This window comes from Rhinoderma darwinii (assembly GCF_050947455.1).
Source record: "Rhinoderma darwinii isolate aRhiDar2 chromosome 12 unlocalized genomic scaffold, aRhiDar2.hap1 SUPER_12_unloc_2, whole genome shotgun sequence".
NCBI lineage: Eukaryota > Metazoa > Chordata > Amphibia > Anura > Rhinodermatidae > Rhinoderma > Rhinoderma darwinii.
This window is the reverse complement of record NW_027461873.1, coordinates 538,487-556,395: the sequence shown is the minus strand read 5'-3', so window position 1 is coordinate 556,395 and position 17,909 is coordinate 538,487. Positions and strand designations below refer to the sequence as shown.

General features: G+C 43.8%; 2 protein-coding genes across 2 annotated transcripts; one reads left to right on the top strand and one right to left on the bottom strand.

The window, feature by feature from the left end:
* Positions 1 to 11,963: 11,963 nt before the first annotated feature.
* Positions 11,964 to 14,407, bottom strand: LOC142698146 (uncharacterized). Its single transcript, XM_075847814.1, has 3 exons — positions 14,100 to 14,407; positions 12,166 to 12,925; positions 11,964 to 12,053 (listed from the first exon to the last, which is right to left on the bottom strand). Exons 1-2 carry the CDS (start codon positions 14,155 to 14,157, stop codon positions 12,207 to 12,209), a joined length of 777 nt encoding a protein of 258 aa, XP_075703929.1. The 5' UTR covers positions 14,158 to 14,407; the 3' UTR covers positions 11,964 to 12,053; positions 12,166 to 12,206.
* A 970-nt stretch (positions 14,408 to 15,377) lies between these two features.
* Positions 15,378 to 17,766, top strand: LOC142698145 (uncharacterized). The gene is made up of 2 exons (XM_075847813.1): positions 15,378 to 15,631; positions 16,806 to 17,766. Exons 1-2 carry the CDS (start codon positions 15,574 to 15,576, stop codon positions 17,522 to 17,524), a joined length of 777 nt encoding a protein of 258 aa, XP_075703928.1. The 5' UTR covers positions 15,378 to 15,573; the 3' UTR covers positions 17,525 to 17,766.
* Positions 17,767 to 17,909: the final 143 nt, after the last annotated feature.

The following is a 17,909-nucleotide window of genomic DNA, read 5'->3' as shown; positions in this document are numbered from 1 at the left end:
AGCGTGGAGGATCAGAAGAACTGGGTGAACAAGCGCCTCGACGCGCGTTTCGCCCGATAGACCGGCTTCGTCAGGAGGCTAATTTAAAATGGTACTCCAGGGTTATAAATAAAGAGCATAAAATTAGGCTCACCTGTGATGAGCACAAATCGGCGCTCGGAACACACGCCCAGTGACGCCCACATCACGGGACGCGCCGCGCGTCAGATGGAGAAGACGCCGCATGGTGAAAATCACCATAGCGACGTAAGACGCTAAACGGAACTCCCGGATGTAGGCCACACTGCGCATGCGCAACAGAGCGTCTGTGCGGACACCACAGGGGAGACAACAGAAAACAGAAGACAGAACTAACACAATGGCAGTTTAGTACATGGTTGATTCTGTTTGTCTTGGTCTTTTCTATCTGACCCTGCTGTATATATCTCCGTATATGCTGTATTATTTCTCTTTTTCTATTACTAGGAACAGATACAGACTGATTAACCACGGGCGTCGACACAGAAGCTGTGTCTGGCAGATCCTTTACAACAAGACTCTGGTTACTATGTGTACCATTGAACACCAGACTCTAGACACTATATATACAGCTGATCATCAGACTCTGGAAACTATATGTATCACTGACCACCAGACTCTGGATGCTATATGTATAACTGATCACCAGACTCTGGATGCTATATGTATAACTGACCACCAGACTCTGGATGCTATATGTATCACTGACCACCAGACTCTGGACACTGTATATACAACTGACCATCAGACTCTGATATATATATATATATATATTCAAACAGAGAAAGCAGCAGCACTCAATCTCAGTAAGAGAAAGCTTACATATGTGAACGGGTGCCAGCAAGCAGTCCAGATCCTAGGACTGTATCAATATTCAGGAGAAATAAATCTTGCAGCACTCCAACAGGGTGAATGAAAAAAAACGGTGATTTATTCAAGCCAACATACAGAGGTGCGACGTTTCAGTCCAACATTAGGACTTTTTTCGAGCATAATGGTGTGTACAACAGTCATGGTTTCTATAGTGTGCATCAAATACAAGCAATCAAGCTCATTACAATAGTATCACAAATACAAACAGCATTTAGTTACGTGTAAAACAAAAGTTACCGTATCAAAAAATAAAACATTGATACAGAAAGTGACAAGTGACATATTTAATAACATCTAAAAACGTCTATATATTAGAACGACTTAATATAGACCTAATTACAATGTAATCAAATATTCCACAAGATGTGTATCAAGTTACGGCTGTCAGACCACTGACCAATCAAAAGACTGATATTTAATTTATGCAAAGTGCTGGTATGTGTTTGACTCAAGTCCTCCCTATCAGGCATTTATTGTTAGCAGGTGCGCATGCGTCAGGCTGACAGCGCCAGCAAGTCACGTCTATAGGAAGTTGCCTGGTTACAGGTAATCAACAAACTCCTGACGCCATTGTGCACACATTCCACTAGCGAGAACCGGAAAGAAGTCCCGGAACACGTTGCCAAGTGACAGGTAACAATCAATATTATTGTAAATAGCTTATCAAGCAAAATGTTTCACAAATACATATAGACACAAAATACATCAAACCACGGAATGACAGAATTGATAAATATTCAGGACATATATATGTCCGAAGATGTCCAGGATCAGCATCAAGAGAAGGTAAAACACCTGTATATACAAATGTATATGTATGAGAGGGAAGCAGCAAGAAAAACCAAGTGCAGCAAATAAACCCATTCCTAAAAATGTCATAGAAATTCTATATAGTCGATGGCAGTTATAAGGTATATTAAACTGCGGATAAAGGATTCACACGAAAGGGGAGGGATCAGGGTCCCAGTTATGTGCTCCATGAAAAGCTACACCAAGGTTAGTAGAGCGACAGTATCCCACTCCCGTGTGCCAAGTCCAACCACAATAACCAGCAATCATGTATCCAACCCATGAGAACTCCACAGTAGCTTATTACATCAGTCAGTTTATACACTAATATTTACATTATTGCTGCGCCCCTTTCACATACATTGAAAGAAATATTTTCCAAAACATTAATACATGAAAACTATTCACAGGACATCAAAATTTGAATATCCAATTTCCATCTTCCATTTATTCTTGGTCAATTTAGTATCTTGTGGTCTGAAGTGGTCTACATTCACCTTATGATCTAAAATAGAAAAATAAAGTGTCAAAGATCAAGGTATATATATATACATCTCATATAAAAAAATACAAAACCCAAAAAATAATAATAGACAAAAGCAGAACATTGCTAGAGGATGAATGCAGATGTCAGAGATGAGTCTCAGAGAGTAGCCCTAGCGACATTCAATTCAACATTCAGACCTTTCCGTCTCAATGTTTCCAAAAGGAAAATCCCCTTTGATTGACATTTATGTAGTAATACATTCCTATCACCCCCACTCTGGGGAAGTGGAATATGTTCCAAAATCAGACATTTTAAATCTCTTTCGGTATGTCCTAGTTCAAAAAAATGTTTCGCGCATGGCAAATCTCCTTTATGTTTCCTAATGGAATACCGATGGTTATTCAACCTAGTTTTGAAGTCGCAGGTGGTTTCACCAACATATAATAACTGGCAGGGGCACCATAACACGTCAATGATCCAATCAGAATCGCACGTAAAGTGCTGTCTAATGTTGTACTTTCTGTGTGTTTGAGGGAGCTCAAATACATTGCCCCTACACATGAGTGGACAATTGATCCATTTATAGCAGGGCACCCGTTCACATGTGTAAGCTTTCTCTTACTGAGATTGAGTGCTGCTGCTTTCTCTGTTTGAATATATTTGGATCTACTCAGCTGGCACCTTATTCCACTTTTTCTATTGCTGATACCATGGAACAAAATCGGTACTTTGCAGGATATGCCTTCAGCCAACTCTACTGTTTTTACGGAGGAGGACATTGCTAGAATTTTGAATGGAGCAGAAGGGGATGTCTCTTTCTTGAGTGTACCATCATTACCAGATGTAAAAAGAAATTTGGAGTTTGAATCAAAAAAGTTGATCAATGTGGAATTGCATCTCCTTACACTTGGTCAATATTACAAAAACAAGATGATTCCACGTGGTATGCGTCCCCATTTGAAGCCTACAATGCATACTCAACATGATGAATTCCGTATCAAATATGAGCAATTATCAACTAGGTACGCTTTGGATATCATTTTATTGAATATGGATTTTTTACAGAGAGATCTCATTTGGGTAAAGGCTAAAGTAAAGGAATTGGAGAATGTATTACAGTCGCTAGTGTCTGCTGAGGATTTTAGTCTACATATTGAGAAATTACATACTACATTGAGTAAAGCTAGATTGGAGACAGAAACCACCAAGAAAAGAAAATGGTATAGAGACCAACTTGATTATAAGACTGGACACGTTTATTCATGGGACAACTCTAATGATCGTATGGTGGGACTACCAAGGAGGGAACATAAAAATCGGGATATATACAGGAACATCAATGGTGAAGATCGACCTCTTGATCAGACCCAGAGTAACAGCTCAAGCCATACAGATTTTTTAGGAGTCGACAATATGGAAATCAGAAACGAAAACCCACCAGGAGAGCGGGACATAAGAGGCGCCGACGATCTACGGTCTAGTACATATGGTAATACTTTGAAACATCCTAATATTACTACACTTGATTATCTGCATTGGATGAGCTGGTCCATAGCCTCGACCTCACCATTAAACCCGCTGACAAAGGGGGTGCGGTTGTGGTTATGGACTCCAAATCCTAAATTGCTGAAGCTCATAGACAATTGAATGACACTAAGGTCTATAGACTATTAAGTTATGACCCTAGATTTGATATAGAGAGGAGAATTAAAAACTTATTTAGGGGTCTGGGGTCAGTATTTATTTAGGGTTCTGGTCTGGGGTCTGTATTTATTTAGGGGTCTGGTCTGGGGTCTGTATTTATTTAGGGGTCTGGTCTGTGGTCTCCATTGATTTAGGGTTCTGGTCTGGCGTCTGCATTTATTTAGGTGTCTGGTCTGGGGTCTGTATTTATTTAGGGTACTGGTCTGTGGTCTTAATTGATTTAGTGGTCTGGTCTGGTGTCTGCATTTATTTAGGGTTCTAGTCTGGGGTCTATTTATTTAGGGGTCCAGTCTGGGGTCTGTATTTATTTAGGGGTCTGGTCTGGGGTCTGTATTTATTTAGGGGTCTGGTCTGTGGTCTGTATTTATTTAGGGAAGTGGTCTGGGGTCTGTATTTATTTAGGGGTCTGGTCTGGGGTCTGTATTTATTTAGGGGTCTGTTCTGGGGTCTGTAGTTATTTAGGGGTCTGGTCTGGGGTCTGTATTTAGTTAGGGGTCTATTTATTTAGGGGTCCACTCTGTGGTCTGTATTTATTTACGGGTCTAGTCTTGGGTCTGTATTTATTTAGGGGTCTGGTCTAAGGTCTGCATTTATTTAGGGGTCTGGTCTGGGGTCTGTATTTATTTAGGGGTCCGGTCTGGGGTCTGCATTAATTTAGGGGTTGGGTCTGGGATCTGTATTTATTAAGGGGTCTGGTCTGGGGTCTGTATTCATTTAGTGCTCTATTCCTGGGTCTGTATTTATTTAGGGGTCTGGTCTAGGGTTTGCATTTATTTAGGGGTCTGGTCTGGCGTCTGCATTTATTTAAGGGTCTAGTCTTGGGTCTGTATTTAGGTGTCCGGTCTGGGGTCTGTATTTATTTAGGGGTCCGGTCTGGTGTCTGCATTAACTTAGGGTCTGGTCTGGCGTCTGTATTTATTTATACAGACCCCAGACCAGACCCCTAAATAAATACAGACCCCAAACCAGACACCTAAATAAATGCAGACCCCAGACCAGACCCCTAAATCAATGGAGACCACAGACCAGTCCCCTAAATAAATACAGACCCCAGACCGGACCCCTAAATAAATACAGACCCCAGACCGGACACCTAAATACAGACCCAAGACTAGACCCCTAAATAAATACAGACCCCAGACCAGACCGCTAAATAAATGCAGACCCCCAGACCAGACCCCTAAATGAATACAGACTCCCAGACCAGACCCCTAAAAAATACAGACCCCAGACTAGACGCCTAAATAAATTCAGACCCCTGACCGGACCCCTAAATAAATACAGACCCCAGACTGGACCCCTAAATAAATACAGACCCCAGACTAGACCCCTAAATAAATGCAGACCCCTGACCGGACACCTAAAAAAATACAGACCCCAGACTAGACCCCTTAATAAATACAGACCCCAGACCAGACCCCCAAATTAATGCAGACCATGTACCGGACGCCTAAATAAATACAGACCCAAGACCAGACCCCTAAATAAATGCAGACCCCCAGACCAGACCCCTAAATAAATACAGACCCCAGACCAGACCCCTAAATAACTACAGACCCCAGACCAGACCCCTAAATAAATACAGACCCCAGACCAGACACCTAAATAAATGCAGACCCCAGACCAGACCCCTAAATCAATGGAGACCACAGACCAGTCCCCTAAATAAATACAGACCCCAGACCGGACCCCTAAATAAATACAGACCCCAGACCGGACACCTAAATACAGACCCAAGACTAGACCCTTAAATAAATGCAGACCCCAGACTAGACCCCTAAATAAATACAGACCCCAGACCAGACCGCTAAATAAATGCAGACCCCCAGACCAGACCCCTAAATGAATACAGACTCCCAGACCAGACCGCTAAAAAATACAGACCCCAGACTAGACCCCTAAATAAATTTTGTTTGTGCAGGCGCACTTCTGTTCCAGAGGAGCTCCAAAGGAAAGGCAGTAGTATGTGGCTACTACTCAAGACTGTTTTCCTCTGCTGAGCGCAATTATTCCATTGGAGATCGGGAGCTACTGGCTATCAAATTGGCCCTGGAGGAGTGGAGACATCTTCTGGAGGGCGCTGCTCACCCCATCCTGATCTTCACTGACCACAAGAATCTCACTTACCTTCAGTCTGCACAAAGACTGAATCCTCGTCAAGCCAGGTGGTCACCCATTTCCAATTTCTGCTCCACTAACGTCCCGCTGACAAGAACGTGAGGGCCGATGCCCTGTCCAGATCATTTGAAACGGAAGACACGGTGGAGTCCCTTCAGACGATCATAGACCCATCCTGCATTGTCACCGCCAATCCTCTGCAGCTTAGAAATATCCCTCCAGGGAGAACTTTTGTTCGGTTGGCAGACAGAAAAAGAATTCTCCGCTGGGGACACAGTTCTAAACTAGCTGGGCACGCCGGTGTCCGTAAGACCCAAGACCTGATCGCTCGTCCCTTCTGGTGGCCCACGCTACCTAAGGATGTTCTGGACTTTGTCTCTGCTTGCACGGTGTGTGCCTCTAACAAAGTGGCTCACAGCAAGCCTGCCGGCCTGCTTCAACCCCTGCCTGTACCCAGTGCCCCCTGGCAGCACATCGCTATGGACTTTGTCACGGACCTTCCTCTCTCAGCAGGATGCAACACCATCTGGGTGGTGGTGGACCGGTTCTCTAAGATGGCACATTTTATCCCGCTGACCGGCCTACCCTCTGCTCCTCGACTGGCAATTTCCTTCATTCAGCACATCTTCCGCTTGCATGGCATGCCTCTTCACATTGTGTCCGACCGGGGGGTTCAGTTTACCTCCAAGTTCTGGAGAGCCCTCTGTAAACTCCTGGATGTGAGTTTGGACTTTTCCTCTGCCTATCACCCCCAGTCCAATGGGCAAGTTGAGAGGATCAACCAGATCATGGAAAATTATCTCCGCAACTTCATCTCTTCACAGCACGATAACTGGGTACAACTTCTTCCATGGGCTGAGTTTTCATATAATAACCACACAAGTGAGTCCACCACTTCCACTCCGTTTCACATCGTGTACAGTCAACATCCCAGAGTTCCTCTTCCAGTGTCGACTTCATCTCAGGTACCCGCTGCTGACTCTGCATATGGGGACTTCCTGCAAATCTGGCAACAGACCCGGTCCTCTATTTTGCTGGCGGTAGACCGCATGAAGCGTAAGGCAGATACCAAAAGAAGAGAGCCGCCTCAGTATCTTCCAGGGACTAAAGTCTGGCTGTCCTCTCGAAACATTCACTTGAGGGTGCCTTCATACAAGTTTGCTCCCAGGTTCCTTGGTCCCTTCGAGATCCTGCAACAAATTAACCCTGTTTCCTATAAGCTGCAGCTGCCCCCTACCCTCAGAATCCCTAACTCCTTCCATGTGTCCCTCCTGAAACCTGTGGTCCTGAACCGCTACAGCAAGACCTCTAGTTCCACAGTTGCTTCCAGCGGCCCTTCTGATGTATTCGAGGTAAAGGAGATCCTGGACCGCAAGAGGGTAGGAGGAAGGACTTTCTATCTGGTGGACTGGAGAGGGTTTGGTCCTGAGGAGAGGTCCTGGGAGCCAGAAGAGAACCTCAGCGCCCCTACTCTTATTAAAAAGTTCCTCTCTCACTCTGGCACCAAGAAGAGGGGGCGTAAGAGGGGTGGATACTGTAGCGCCCATGGCCGCGGGCCGTCGAGTTCACTCACCTCCCGATGCCCGCAGCTATGGATCTGTGAGCGCTGGCCTCCGTCTCCCTCCTAGGAGAGGCCAGCGCTCGCTTCCGCTCCGTCCGGCTGGGTCCCGTAAGGGCCAGCGCGCGCACATGAAAACAATGATCATTAACCCACATGACTTCCTGCTCTATAAGAATGCCCCAGCCCTTCTGATCCTTGCCTGAGCGTTGTTAGTCTTTCCCAGTCTGTCTTGCAAATGGTCCCTTAGTGTCTCCCGTTCCCGCTGTTACCCATGCCCTATTACCGTTCCTGTATTCCGCATTGTTCCTGTGCCTACCCGTGTTCAAGTGTCATCTGCCACGTCAAGTGCCATCTGCCACGTCAAGTGCCATCTGCCACATCAAGTGCCATCTGCCACGTCAAGTGTCTTCTGCCACGTCAAGTGCCATCTGCTCATCGGATACTGCCCGCCACGTCTGGCGCCACTTTCCGCACCTGCCTCCATCCGTGCTGAAGCCACAGCCACCGCCCGGACTATTTCAGGTAGCTAAGCATTACTGTCTGCCATCTTACTTTCACATAGACTGTGACCTGGTCAGCTGCCTCCCCGCTACGGTGGAGCGGCCTAGTGCGTCCACAAACCCAGTGTCCGTGACAGCTGGCCTCCATATTCTTAATTCAATCGATCATCTGATAGATGTGCTGGAAAAACAAATCCAATCCATGGAGACCCCTACTCACAACTTACAGGACTTAACCCCTTAATGACGAAGCCTAGGTTGGGCCTTAAGGCTCAGAGCCCATTTGTCTAATCTGACATTTTCTAAGGGGAGACATTTCCTCAAGCTGTTGCAGGAAAATTTTATAGGCCAGTTTGTGGAAGACCCTACTAGAGGTGAAGCTCTGTTGGATCTGGTCATTTCTAATAATGCAGAGCTTGTTGGGAACGTCAATGTTCGTGAAAACCTCGGTAACAGTGATCACAATATAGTTACATTTTACCTATACTGTAAAAAACAAACACAGGCTGGGAGGGCAAAAACATTTAATTTTAAGAAAGCCAATTTCCCCAGGATGAAGGCGGCAATTCAGGATATAGACTGGGAAGAACTAATGTCAAATAATGGGACAAATGATAAATGGGAGATTTTCAAATCTACTTTGGGTTATTATAGTGCAAAATTTATTCCTATAGGTAACAAGTATAAACGACTAAAATTAAATCCCACATGGCTTACACCTTCTGTGAAAGGGGCAATACACGACAAAAAAAGGGCATTTAAAAAATACAAATCTGAGGGTACGTCTGAAGCCTTTGTAAAATATAAAGAGCTTAATAAAATCTGTAAAAATGTAATAAAATTAGCAAAAATACAAAATGAAAGGCAGGTGGCCAAGGATAGTAAAACAAATCCCAAAAAATTCTTCAAGTATATAAATGCTAAAAAGCCAAGGTCTGAACATGTAGGACCCCTAGATAGTGGTAATGGGGAGTTGGTCATAGAAGATCAAGAGAAGGCAGAGTTACTGAATGGGTTCTTTTGCTCTGTATATACAACAGAAGAAAGAGCAGCTGATGTAGCCGGTGCCAGTGCTGTTAATATATCAGTTGATATATTGAATTGGATGAATGTAGATATTGTCCAAGCTAAATTAAATAAAATAAATGTGCACAAGGCCCCGGACCAGATGGGATACACGCTAGAATTCTTAAAGAGCTTAGTTCAGTTATTTCTGTCCCCCTTTTCATAATATTCAGAGAATCTCTAGTGACTGGAATAGTGCCAAGGGACTGGCGCAGGGCAAATGTGGTGCCTATTTTCAAAAAGGGCTCTAGGTCTTCCCCGGGTAATTATAGACCAGTAAGCTTAACATCCATCGTGGGGAAAATGTTTGAGGGGCTATTGAGGGACTATATACAGGATTATGTGACAATAAATAGTATTATAAGTGACAGCCAGCACGGTTTTACTAAGGACAGAAGTTGTCAAACTAACCTAATCTGTTTTTATGAAGAGGTGAGCAGAAGTCTAGACAGAGGGGCCGCTGTGGATATAGTGTTTATATGAAGAGGTGAGCAGAAGCCTAGACAGAGGGGCCGCTGTGGATATAGTGATTATATGAAGAGGTGAGCAGAAGTCTAGACAGAGGGGCCGCTGTGGATTTAGTGTTTTTGGACTTTGCAAAGGCATTTGACACTGTCCCCCATAGACGCCTAATGGGTAAATTAAGGACTATAGGTTTAGAAAATATAGTTTGTAATTGGATTGAGAATTGGCTCAAGGACCGTATCCAGAGAGTTGTGGTCAATGATTCCTACTCTGAATGGTCCCCGGTAATAAGTGGTGTACCCCAGGGTTCAGTGCTGGGACCACTATTATTCAACTTATTTATTAATGATATAGAGGATGGGATTAATAGCACTATTTCTATTTTTGCAGATGACACCAAGCTATATAATATAGTTCAGTCTATGGAAGATGTTCATGAATTGCGGCAGATTTAAACAAACTAAGTGTTTGGGCGTCCACTTGGCAGATGAAGTTTAATGTAGATAAATGTAAAGTTATGCATCTGGGTACGAACAACCTGCATGCATCATATGTCCTAGGGGGAGCTACACTGGGGGAGTCACTTGTTGAGAAGGATCTGGGTGTACTTGTAAATCATAAACTCAATAACAGCATGCAGTGTCAATCAGCTGCTTCAAAGGCCAGCAGGATATTGTCGTGTATTAAAAGTGACATGGACTCGCGGGACAGGGATGTAATATTACCACTTTACAAAGCATTAGTGAGGCCTCATCTAGAATATGCAGTTCAGTTCTGGGCTCCAGTTCATAGAAAGGATGCCCTGGAGTTGGAAAAAATACAAAGAAGAGCAACAAAGCTAATTAGGGGCATGGAGAATTTAAGTTATGAGGAAAGATTAAAAGAATTAAACCTATTTAGCCTTGAAAAAAGACGACTAAGGGGGGACATGATTAATTTATATAAATATATTAATGGCACATACAAAAAATATGGTGAAATTCTGTTCCATGTAAAACCCCCTCAAAAAACAAGGGGACACTCCCTCCGTCTGGAGAATCTATGGAATAGCCTACCGCAGGAGCTGGTCACTGCAGGGACAGTAGATGGCTTTAAAAAAGGGTTAGATAATTTCCTAGAACAAAAAAGTATTAGCTCCTATGTGTAGAAATTTTTCCTTCCCTTTTCCCGTCCCTTGGTTGAACTTGATGGACATGTGTCTTTTTTCAGCCGTACTAACTATGTAACTATGTAACTATGACATGTGCCACTTTATGTGGTAATAATAACTTTGGAATGCCTTTATTTATCCAAGTGATTCTGAGACTGTTTTCTGGTGACACATTGAACTTTATGTTAGTGGTAAAATTTGGTTGATACATTCAGTGAAAAACAGAAAAAATTACAGAAAATGTGGTGTAAGGCAGATGGTTATAACACACAAAATAGTTATTAGTTAACAATTTGTTTTTTTAAATAAAGGACTTAATATTGAAAAAAGTTTTTTTATACAAGTGTTTTTTTTTTGTCTCACTAGGTGACTTGAAGTCAGGAATCCCTGATCGCTATTCTAATACACTGCACTACATGCGTAGTGCAGTGTAAAAGTGTTGTCAGTTACTCACTGACAGCAAACCTAAGGCAGGACAAACTAGGCTTCCGTAGATGACAAACCCGGAGGCCATTGTTAGGCCTCCTGTTGCCATAACATGATGGAATAGAACGTCAAGGAGCAGGAAGGGGTTAAAGGATCTGCTAACGTCTTGGTGCCAGATACCACAGGACACTTTTAAAGATCTTCTGAAATCCATGTCCCAACGGGTCAGAGCTATTATGGCAGCACGAGGAGGACTACACAAGGCAGGTGGTTTTAATGTTATGTCTGGATGGTGTATATGTTAGTAATTAATTTCTATTCATTTGTACATTGATGGAAATTAGGGTATGTTCACGCGCAAACTCAAAAATATCTGAAAATACAGAGCTGTTTTCAAGGTTTTCAGCGTTTTTTACGGCCGTTTTTGGAGCTGTTTTCAATATTGTCTAGGAAAAACGGCTCCAAAAGCGGCCCATAAGTGACTTGCACTTCTTTTGTGAACATACCCTAAAAAAAGAGTATTTTTTCTGTGATTTTTATTTTTACAATATATATCAATCACCCTAAATATTGTAATCTTGGGGCCTACATTGCTCCTATGTAAACATGGGAACGCCACCATTCTCACCAGTTTTAAGGCGTAATGTAAGTCTTAGGCCAAAATGTAGTAGTAGTCGAAACGCCAATCCAACCGAGATGGAATATGAAATATCCAAAATAGAAGGGAGTCCCAGGCATAAAATAAGATAAGATAACTTTATTAATCCCCGAAGGGAAATTCCAGTATCACATAAATGGATTCTGGGAAACGGCATCAGGGATCTTTTATTATTAGGTCTCTGTGCAGATTGAGATTCTGGCGTCCAAGGTGAAGATGATGAAGAAGACTAGGTGGTACTGTAGACAAAACAAAAAATAATCAGACCAGACGATAATCACTCAGCAATATACTGGTGCCGAAGCTCCAGCCATGATTTCACAAAAATACTATAGATGTCAGTGATCATACCTGTACTGCTGGTGTTTCTTCTGCACCACAGCTGTTGGTACTTATCTCCTCCTCTTTCTTTGAAAGGCATGGACGCGGCACAAGGGACAGCGTGGATTTGTCGGGATCCAATGTGCAATACAAGGCAGATGGAATATGTGAGAACATGGCAGAACGGTGACTTGCTCTCCAATCTCATAGTCCTCTAGGCATATAGTGCAGGACTGGATGTCTTCGTTTTCAGTAAAGGTTCGAGATGGGAGTCTATCAATCTGCCTGCCTCTCCTGCCTCGCCGACGTTGTCTTCTCTGCACAGGTCTGCTGTCTGTGGTCTCTGTTGTCGACTGTTGGTTGGGAAGCAGCTGACTGGTGCTTGGTGTTGGCTCCACCAGCCTGTTAGATGTTTGCTGAGGAGATATGCTTCCTTCTCTGGACGGCTGCAGGTTTGGTAGCGGCTCACTGGTGCTGGGGTCTTGTGTTGGTTCCTCCAGCCTTTCGGATCTCTCCTGAGTAGTTGATGGAGTAGACGCAGGCTGGGATTCTCCAGAAATTCTGAGCTCGGTCGCACTATTAATACGACGGCCACTTGTCGTTTCAGACTGTTCTATTGGCTCAGATCGTAATGGGGACCGGCTTCTGTCCGCTCCGTCTTGCTGCAACCTACGGCGCGGTGGAACTTGACCACGTCTTCGTCTCCTGTCGGGGACATTGTCATGGTCTTCATCCTGTTCCACACTCTGACGCCTTCTATGTCCAGATCTTAATCTTCCATCAGCAATGCCTAGATGTGAAACAATGTGTATAACATATATTAATTATGTACAGAAAAAATGGGAAAAAAGATCAATACCAGACATTTCCTATGGACTCGCGTGGCCTTCTTTCTAGAGGAAAGCTCCCATGTCTTTCTAATCTTGGACAACCGTTTTAATACTATGAATATATACACAGTCGAGTCACATTATTATAACTACTACTAATATCCAGAGTAACCGGCGTGTGCAGCACGGACAGCAGTAGACGGGCTGGGAGTGACTCAATAAGGTGCTGGTAAGTGGTCTCATATGTGGAGCCTCGCTGACTCCATACATCCCACATTTACTGGAGGGTGCGTGGGGGAGGATCCATAAAGCGAACAACACGATTGACGTGGTCCCACAGATGCTCAATTGGGTTCAAGTCTGGAGAAATAGGGGGCCAGGGAAGTACTTGGAAGTCTTGGTCGTGCTCTTCCAACCACTGTCGGGCATTTATAGTCGTGTGACATGTCGCATTGTCTTGCTTTAAGATTCCATTTGCTCCAGGGAAGACAATCAGCATGTATGGTGGATGTGATCTGTAACGATGGATTCATATCTAAATCGGTTCAGAGCCTTCCATATGGATGAGTGGCCCAGAGAATGCCATGGAAAAATACCCCAGGCGCTGACGTCGCCGCCAGCTTTTTCCAGCAATGGTTGTAAAGTCCATCCTTTCGATGAAGCAGAAAACTTGATTTATCGGAGAAGACAACCCTTTGCCAATCATCGGTGCTCTGAGACCAATACTGCCGTGCAAATTGAAGCCATTTTCTCTGATGCACCTTTGTTACATAGGAGCAGTGACCATCCGTCGGGTTCGGAGCCCCATACGCAGTCGGGTTCGCTGAACTGTTGTATTAGACATACGTCTGGTAGCCAACGTTCACCTCTCAAATACATGGCACGTGGTGCTCTGCAGTTTCCATGTCCGTTATTCCCAATGATGCCATTTGTCCACTCACGATACACTGTCACCACAGCAGCACGCGAACAGTTCACAAACTGCGCTGTTTGAGAAATACCGCCGCCCTTGGTCCGAAAGCCAATAATCATCCCTTTTTGCAACTGAAAAACGGTGCATTTTTTGCGGACGCAAAACGGACACGTTTGTGTGAAACTAGCCTAAATGTATCTGATATAACAAGTTCCACTTACCTTGATTTATCCGGGAACTTTCGTCTATTGCAAGCTGCAAGAGTTCTCGGTAACTCATTGTTCCTTGTTGCAGGCGGCTTGATGTTTAAATTCAGGAACAATGGAAAAACGGGATTCCTCAAATAAGAGGGAATCTACCACGATGTTCAGAAGTTGCACTGGTGTTTAAGTGCCCTGAACAGATGATGTAGTAGTCGCTTTGTAGCACAAATTTGCTCTTTGAAAAACCAAGTGAAGTTTCAGCATCAGCATCAACTCGAGATATGGCACTGATGTGACCGCGCTTGGGGTCCTTAGAACTTCACGCCATTGTGATGTCACTGCTATAGATGCCACACCCTCCATTGTTCTGATGACATCACTGCCTGCAGTGATGTCATAATGCTTACGGTATGTCATAAACGGTCCCCTGCTCTGCATTATACCAATCACTGCAGCAAAGCCTCCAAATAAAAAAATAAATATATATTACATTTTTTTATATTTACATATTGCAGCTGAAAATCTCTAATATTTGTTTAGTAAATGTTTCTCTATAATTGTTTAGTAAATGTTGTAGCACACAATTCATCTAAGTAAAAGTCTTAGTAAGTCTTAGAGACTTAGTCTTAGTAAGTCTTAGTCTCAGTGTAATTTGTACTTCCAGATAGTGCAGCTTAATGTCGCTGATTGTGACCCCAGTGATCAGATTTAATCTGTGATGGAACTTGAGAAGTGTTGAATTCCCCTGCAGCGCCACCACAGGAGAAACTAAGCATTACACAGTGAAATCAATAAGAGACTTGTCCTTTCTTAACTTAGAATTCCCCAATAGGGTATTTACAATGGGTTTCTTATACCAGACAACCTCTTTAGGTTATAAAGGATTCTTATTTACTCCAGAATCATCTAGTTTTAGAAAAATAAAGTTACATTTCCACCTCTCCATTGTGGTAATCTGTTACTAAGACTTTTACTTAGATGAATTGTGTGCTACAACATTTACTAAACAATTATAGAGAAACATTTACTAAACAAATATTAGAGATTTTCAGCTGCAATATGTAAATATAAAAAAATTTAATATATATTTATGTTTTTTATTTGGAGGCTTTGCTGCAGTGATTGGTATAATGCAGAGCAGGGGACCGTTTATGACATACCGTAAGCATTATGACATCACTGCAGGCAGTGATGTCATCAGAACAATGGAGGGTGTGGCATCTATAGCAGTGACATCACAATGGCGTGAAGTTCTAAGGACCCCAAGCGCGGTCACATCAGTGCCATATCTCGAGTTGATGCTGATGCTGAAACTTCACTTGGTTTTTCAAAGAGCGAATTTGTGCTACAAAGCGACTACTACATCATCTGTTCAGGGCACTTAAACACCAGTGCAACTTCTGAACATCGTGGTAGATTCCCTCTTATTTGAGGAATCCCGTTTTTCCATTGTTCCTGAATTTAAACATCAAGCCGCCTGCTACAAGGAACAATGAGTTACCGAGAACTCTTGCAGCTTGCAATAGACGAAAGTTCCCGGATAAATCAAGGTAAGTGGAACTTGTTATATCAGATACATTTAGACTAGTTTCACACAAACGTGTCCGTTTTGCGTCCGCAAAAAATGCACCGTTTTTCAGTTGCAAAAAGGGATGATTATTGGCTTTCGGACCAAGGGCGGCGGTATTTCTCAAACAGCGCAGTTTGTGAACTGTTCGCGTGCTGCTGTGGTGACAGTGTATCGTGAGTGGACAAATGGCATCATTGGGAATAACGGACATGGAAACTGCAGAGCACCACGTGCCATGTATTTGAGAGGTGAACGTTGGCTACCAGACGTGTGTCTAATACAACAGTTCAGCGAACCCGACTGCGTATGGGGCTCCGAACCCGACGGATGGTCACTGCTCCTATGTAACAAAGGTGCATCAGAAAAAATGGCTTCAATTTGCACGGCAGTATTGGTCTCAGAGCACCGATGATTGGCAAAGGGTTGTCTTCTCCGATAAATCACGTTTTCTGCTTCATCGAAAGGATGGACTTTACAACCATTGCTGGAAAAAGCTGGCGGCGACGTCAGCGCCTGGGGTATTTTTCCATGGCATTCTCTGGGCCACTCATCCATATGGAAGGCTCTGAACCGATTTAGATATGAATCCATCGTTACAGATCACATCCACCATACATGCTGATTGTCTTCCCTGGAGCAAATGGAATCTTAAAGCAAGACAATGCGACATGTCACACGACTATAAATGCCCGACAGTGGTTGGAAGAGCACGACCAAGACTTCCAAGTACTTCCCTGGCCCCCTATTTCTCCAGACTTGAACCCAATTGAGCATCTGTGGGACCACGTCAATCGTGTTGTTCGCTTTATGGATCCTCCCCCACGCACCCTCCAGTAAATGTGGGATGTATGGAGTCAGCGAGGCTCCACATATGAGACCACTGACCAGCACCTTATTGAGTCACTCCCAGCCCGTCTACTGCTGTCCGTGCTGCACACGCCGGTTACTCTGGATATTAGTAGTAGCTATAATAATGTGACTCGACTGTGTATATATTCATAGTATCAAAACGGTTGTCCAAGATAAGAAAAACATGGGAGCTTTCCTCTAGAAAGAAGGCCACGCGAGTCCATAGGAAATGTCTGGTATTGATCTTTTTTCCCATTTTTTCTGTACATAATTAATATATGTTATACACATTGTTTCACATCTAGGCATTGCTGATGGAAGATTAAGATCTGGACATAGAAGGCGTCAGAGTGTGGAGCAGGATGAAGACCATGACAATGTCCCTGACAGGAGACGAAGACGTGGTCAAGTTCCACCGCGCCGTAGGTTGCAGCAAGACGGAGCGGACAGAAGCCGGTCCCCATTACGATCTGAGCCAATAGAACAGTCTGAAACGACAAGTGGCCGTCGTATTAATAGTGCGACCGAGCTCAGAATTTCTGGAGAATCCCAGCCTGCGTCTACTCCATCAACTACTCAGGAGAGATCCGAAAGGCTGGAGGAACCAACACAAGACCCCAGCACCAGTGAGCCGCTACCAAACCTGCAGCCGTCCAGAGAAGGAAGCAGATCTCCTCAGCAAACATCTAACAGGCTGGTGGAGCCAACACCAAGCACCAGTCAGCTGCTTCCCAACCAACAGTCGACAACAGAGACCACAGACAGCAGACCTGTGCAGAGAAGACAACGTCGGCGAGGCAGGAGAGGCAGGCAGATTGATAGACTCCCATCTCGAACTTTTACTGAAAACGAAGACATCCAGTCCTGCACTATATGCCTAGAGGACTATGAGATTGGAGAGCAAGTCACCGTTCTGCCATGTTCTCACATATTCCATCTGCCTTGTATTGCACATTGGATCCCGACAAATCCACGCTGTCCCTTGTGCCGCGTCCATGCCTTTCAAAGAAAGAGCAGGAGATAAGTACCAACAGCTGTGGTACAGAAGAAACACCAGCAGTACAGATATGATCACTGACATCTATAGTATTTTTGTGAAATCATGGCTGGAGCTTCGGCACCAGTATATTGCTGAGTGATTATCGTCTGGTCTGATTATTTTTTGTTTTGTCTACAGTACCACCTAGTCTTCTTCATCATCTTCACCTTGGACGCCAGAATCTCAATCTGCACAGAGACCTAATAATAAAAGATCCCTGATGCCGTTTCCCAGAATCCATTTATGTGATACTGGAATTTCCCTTCGGGGATTAATAAAGTTATCTTATCTTATTTTATGCCTGGGACTCCCTTCTATCTTGGATATTTCATATTCCATCTCGGTTGGATTGGCGTTTCGACTACTACTA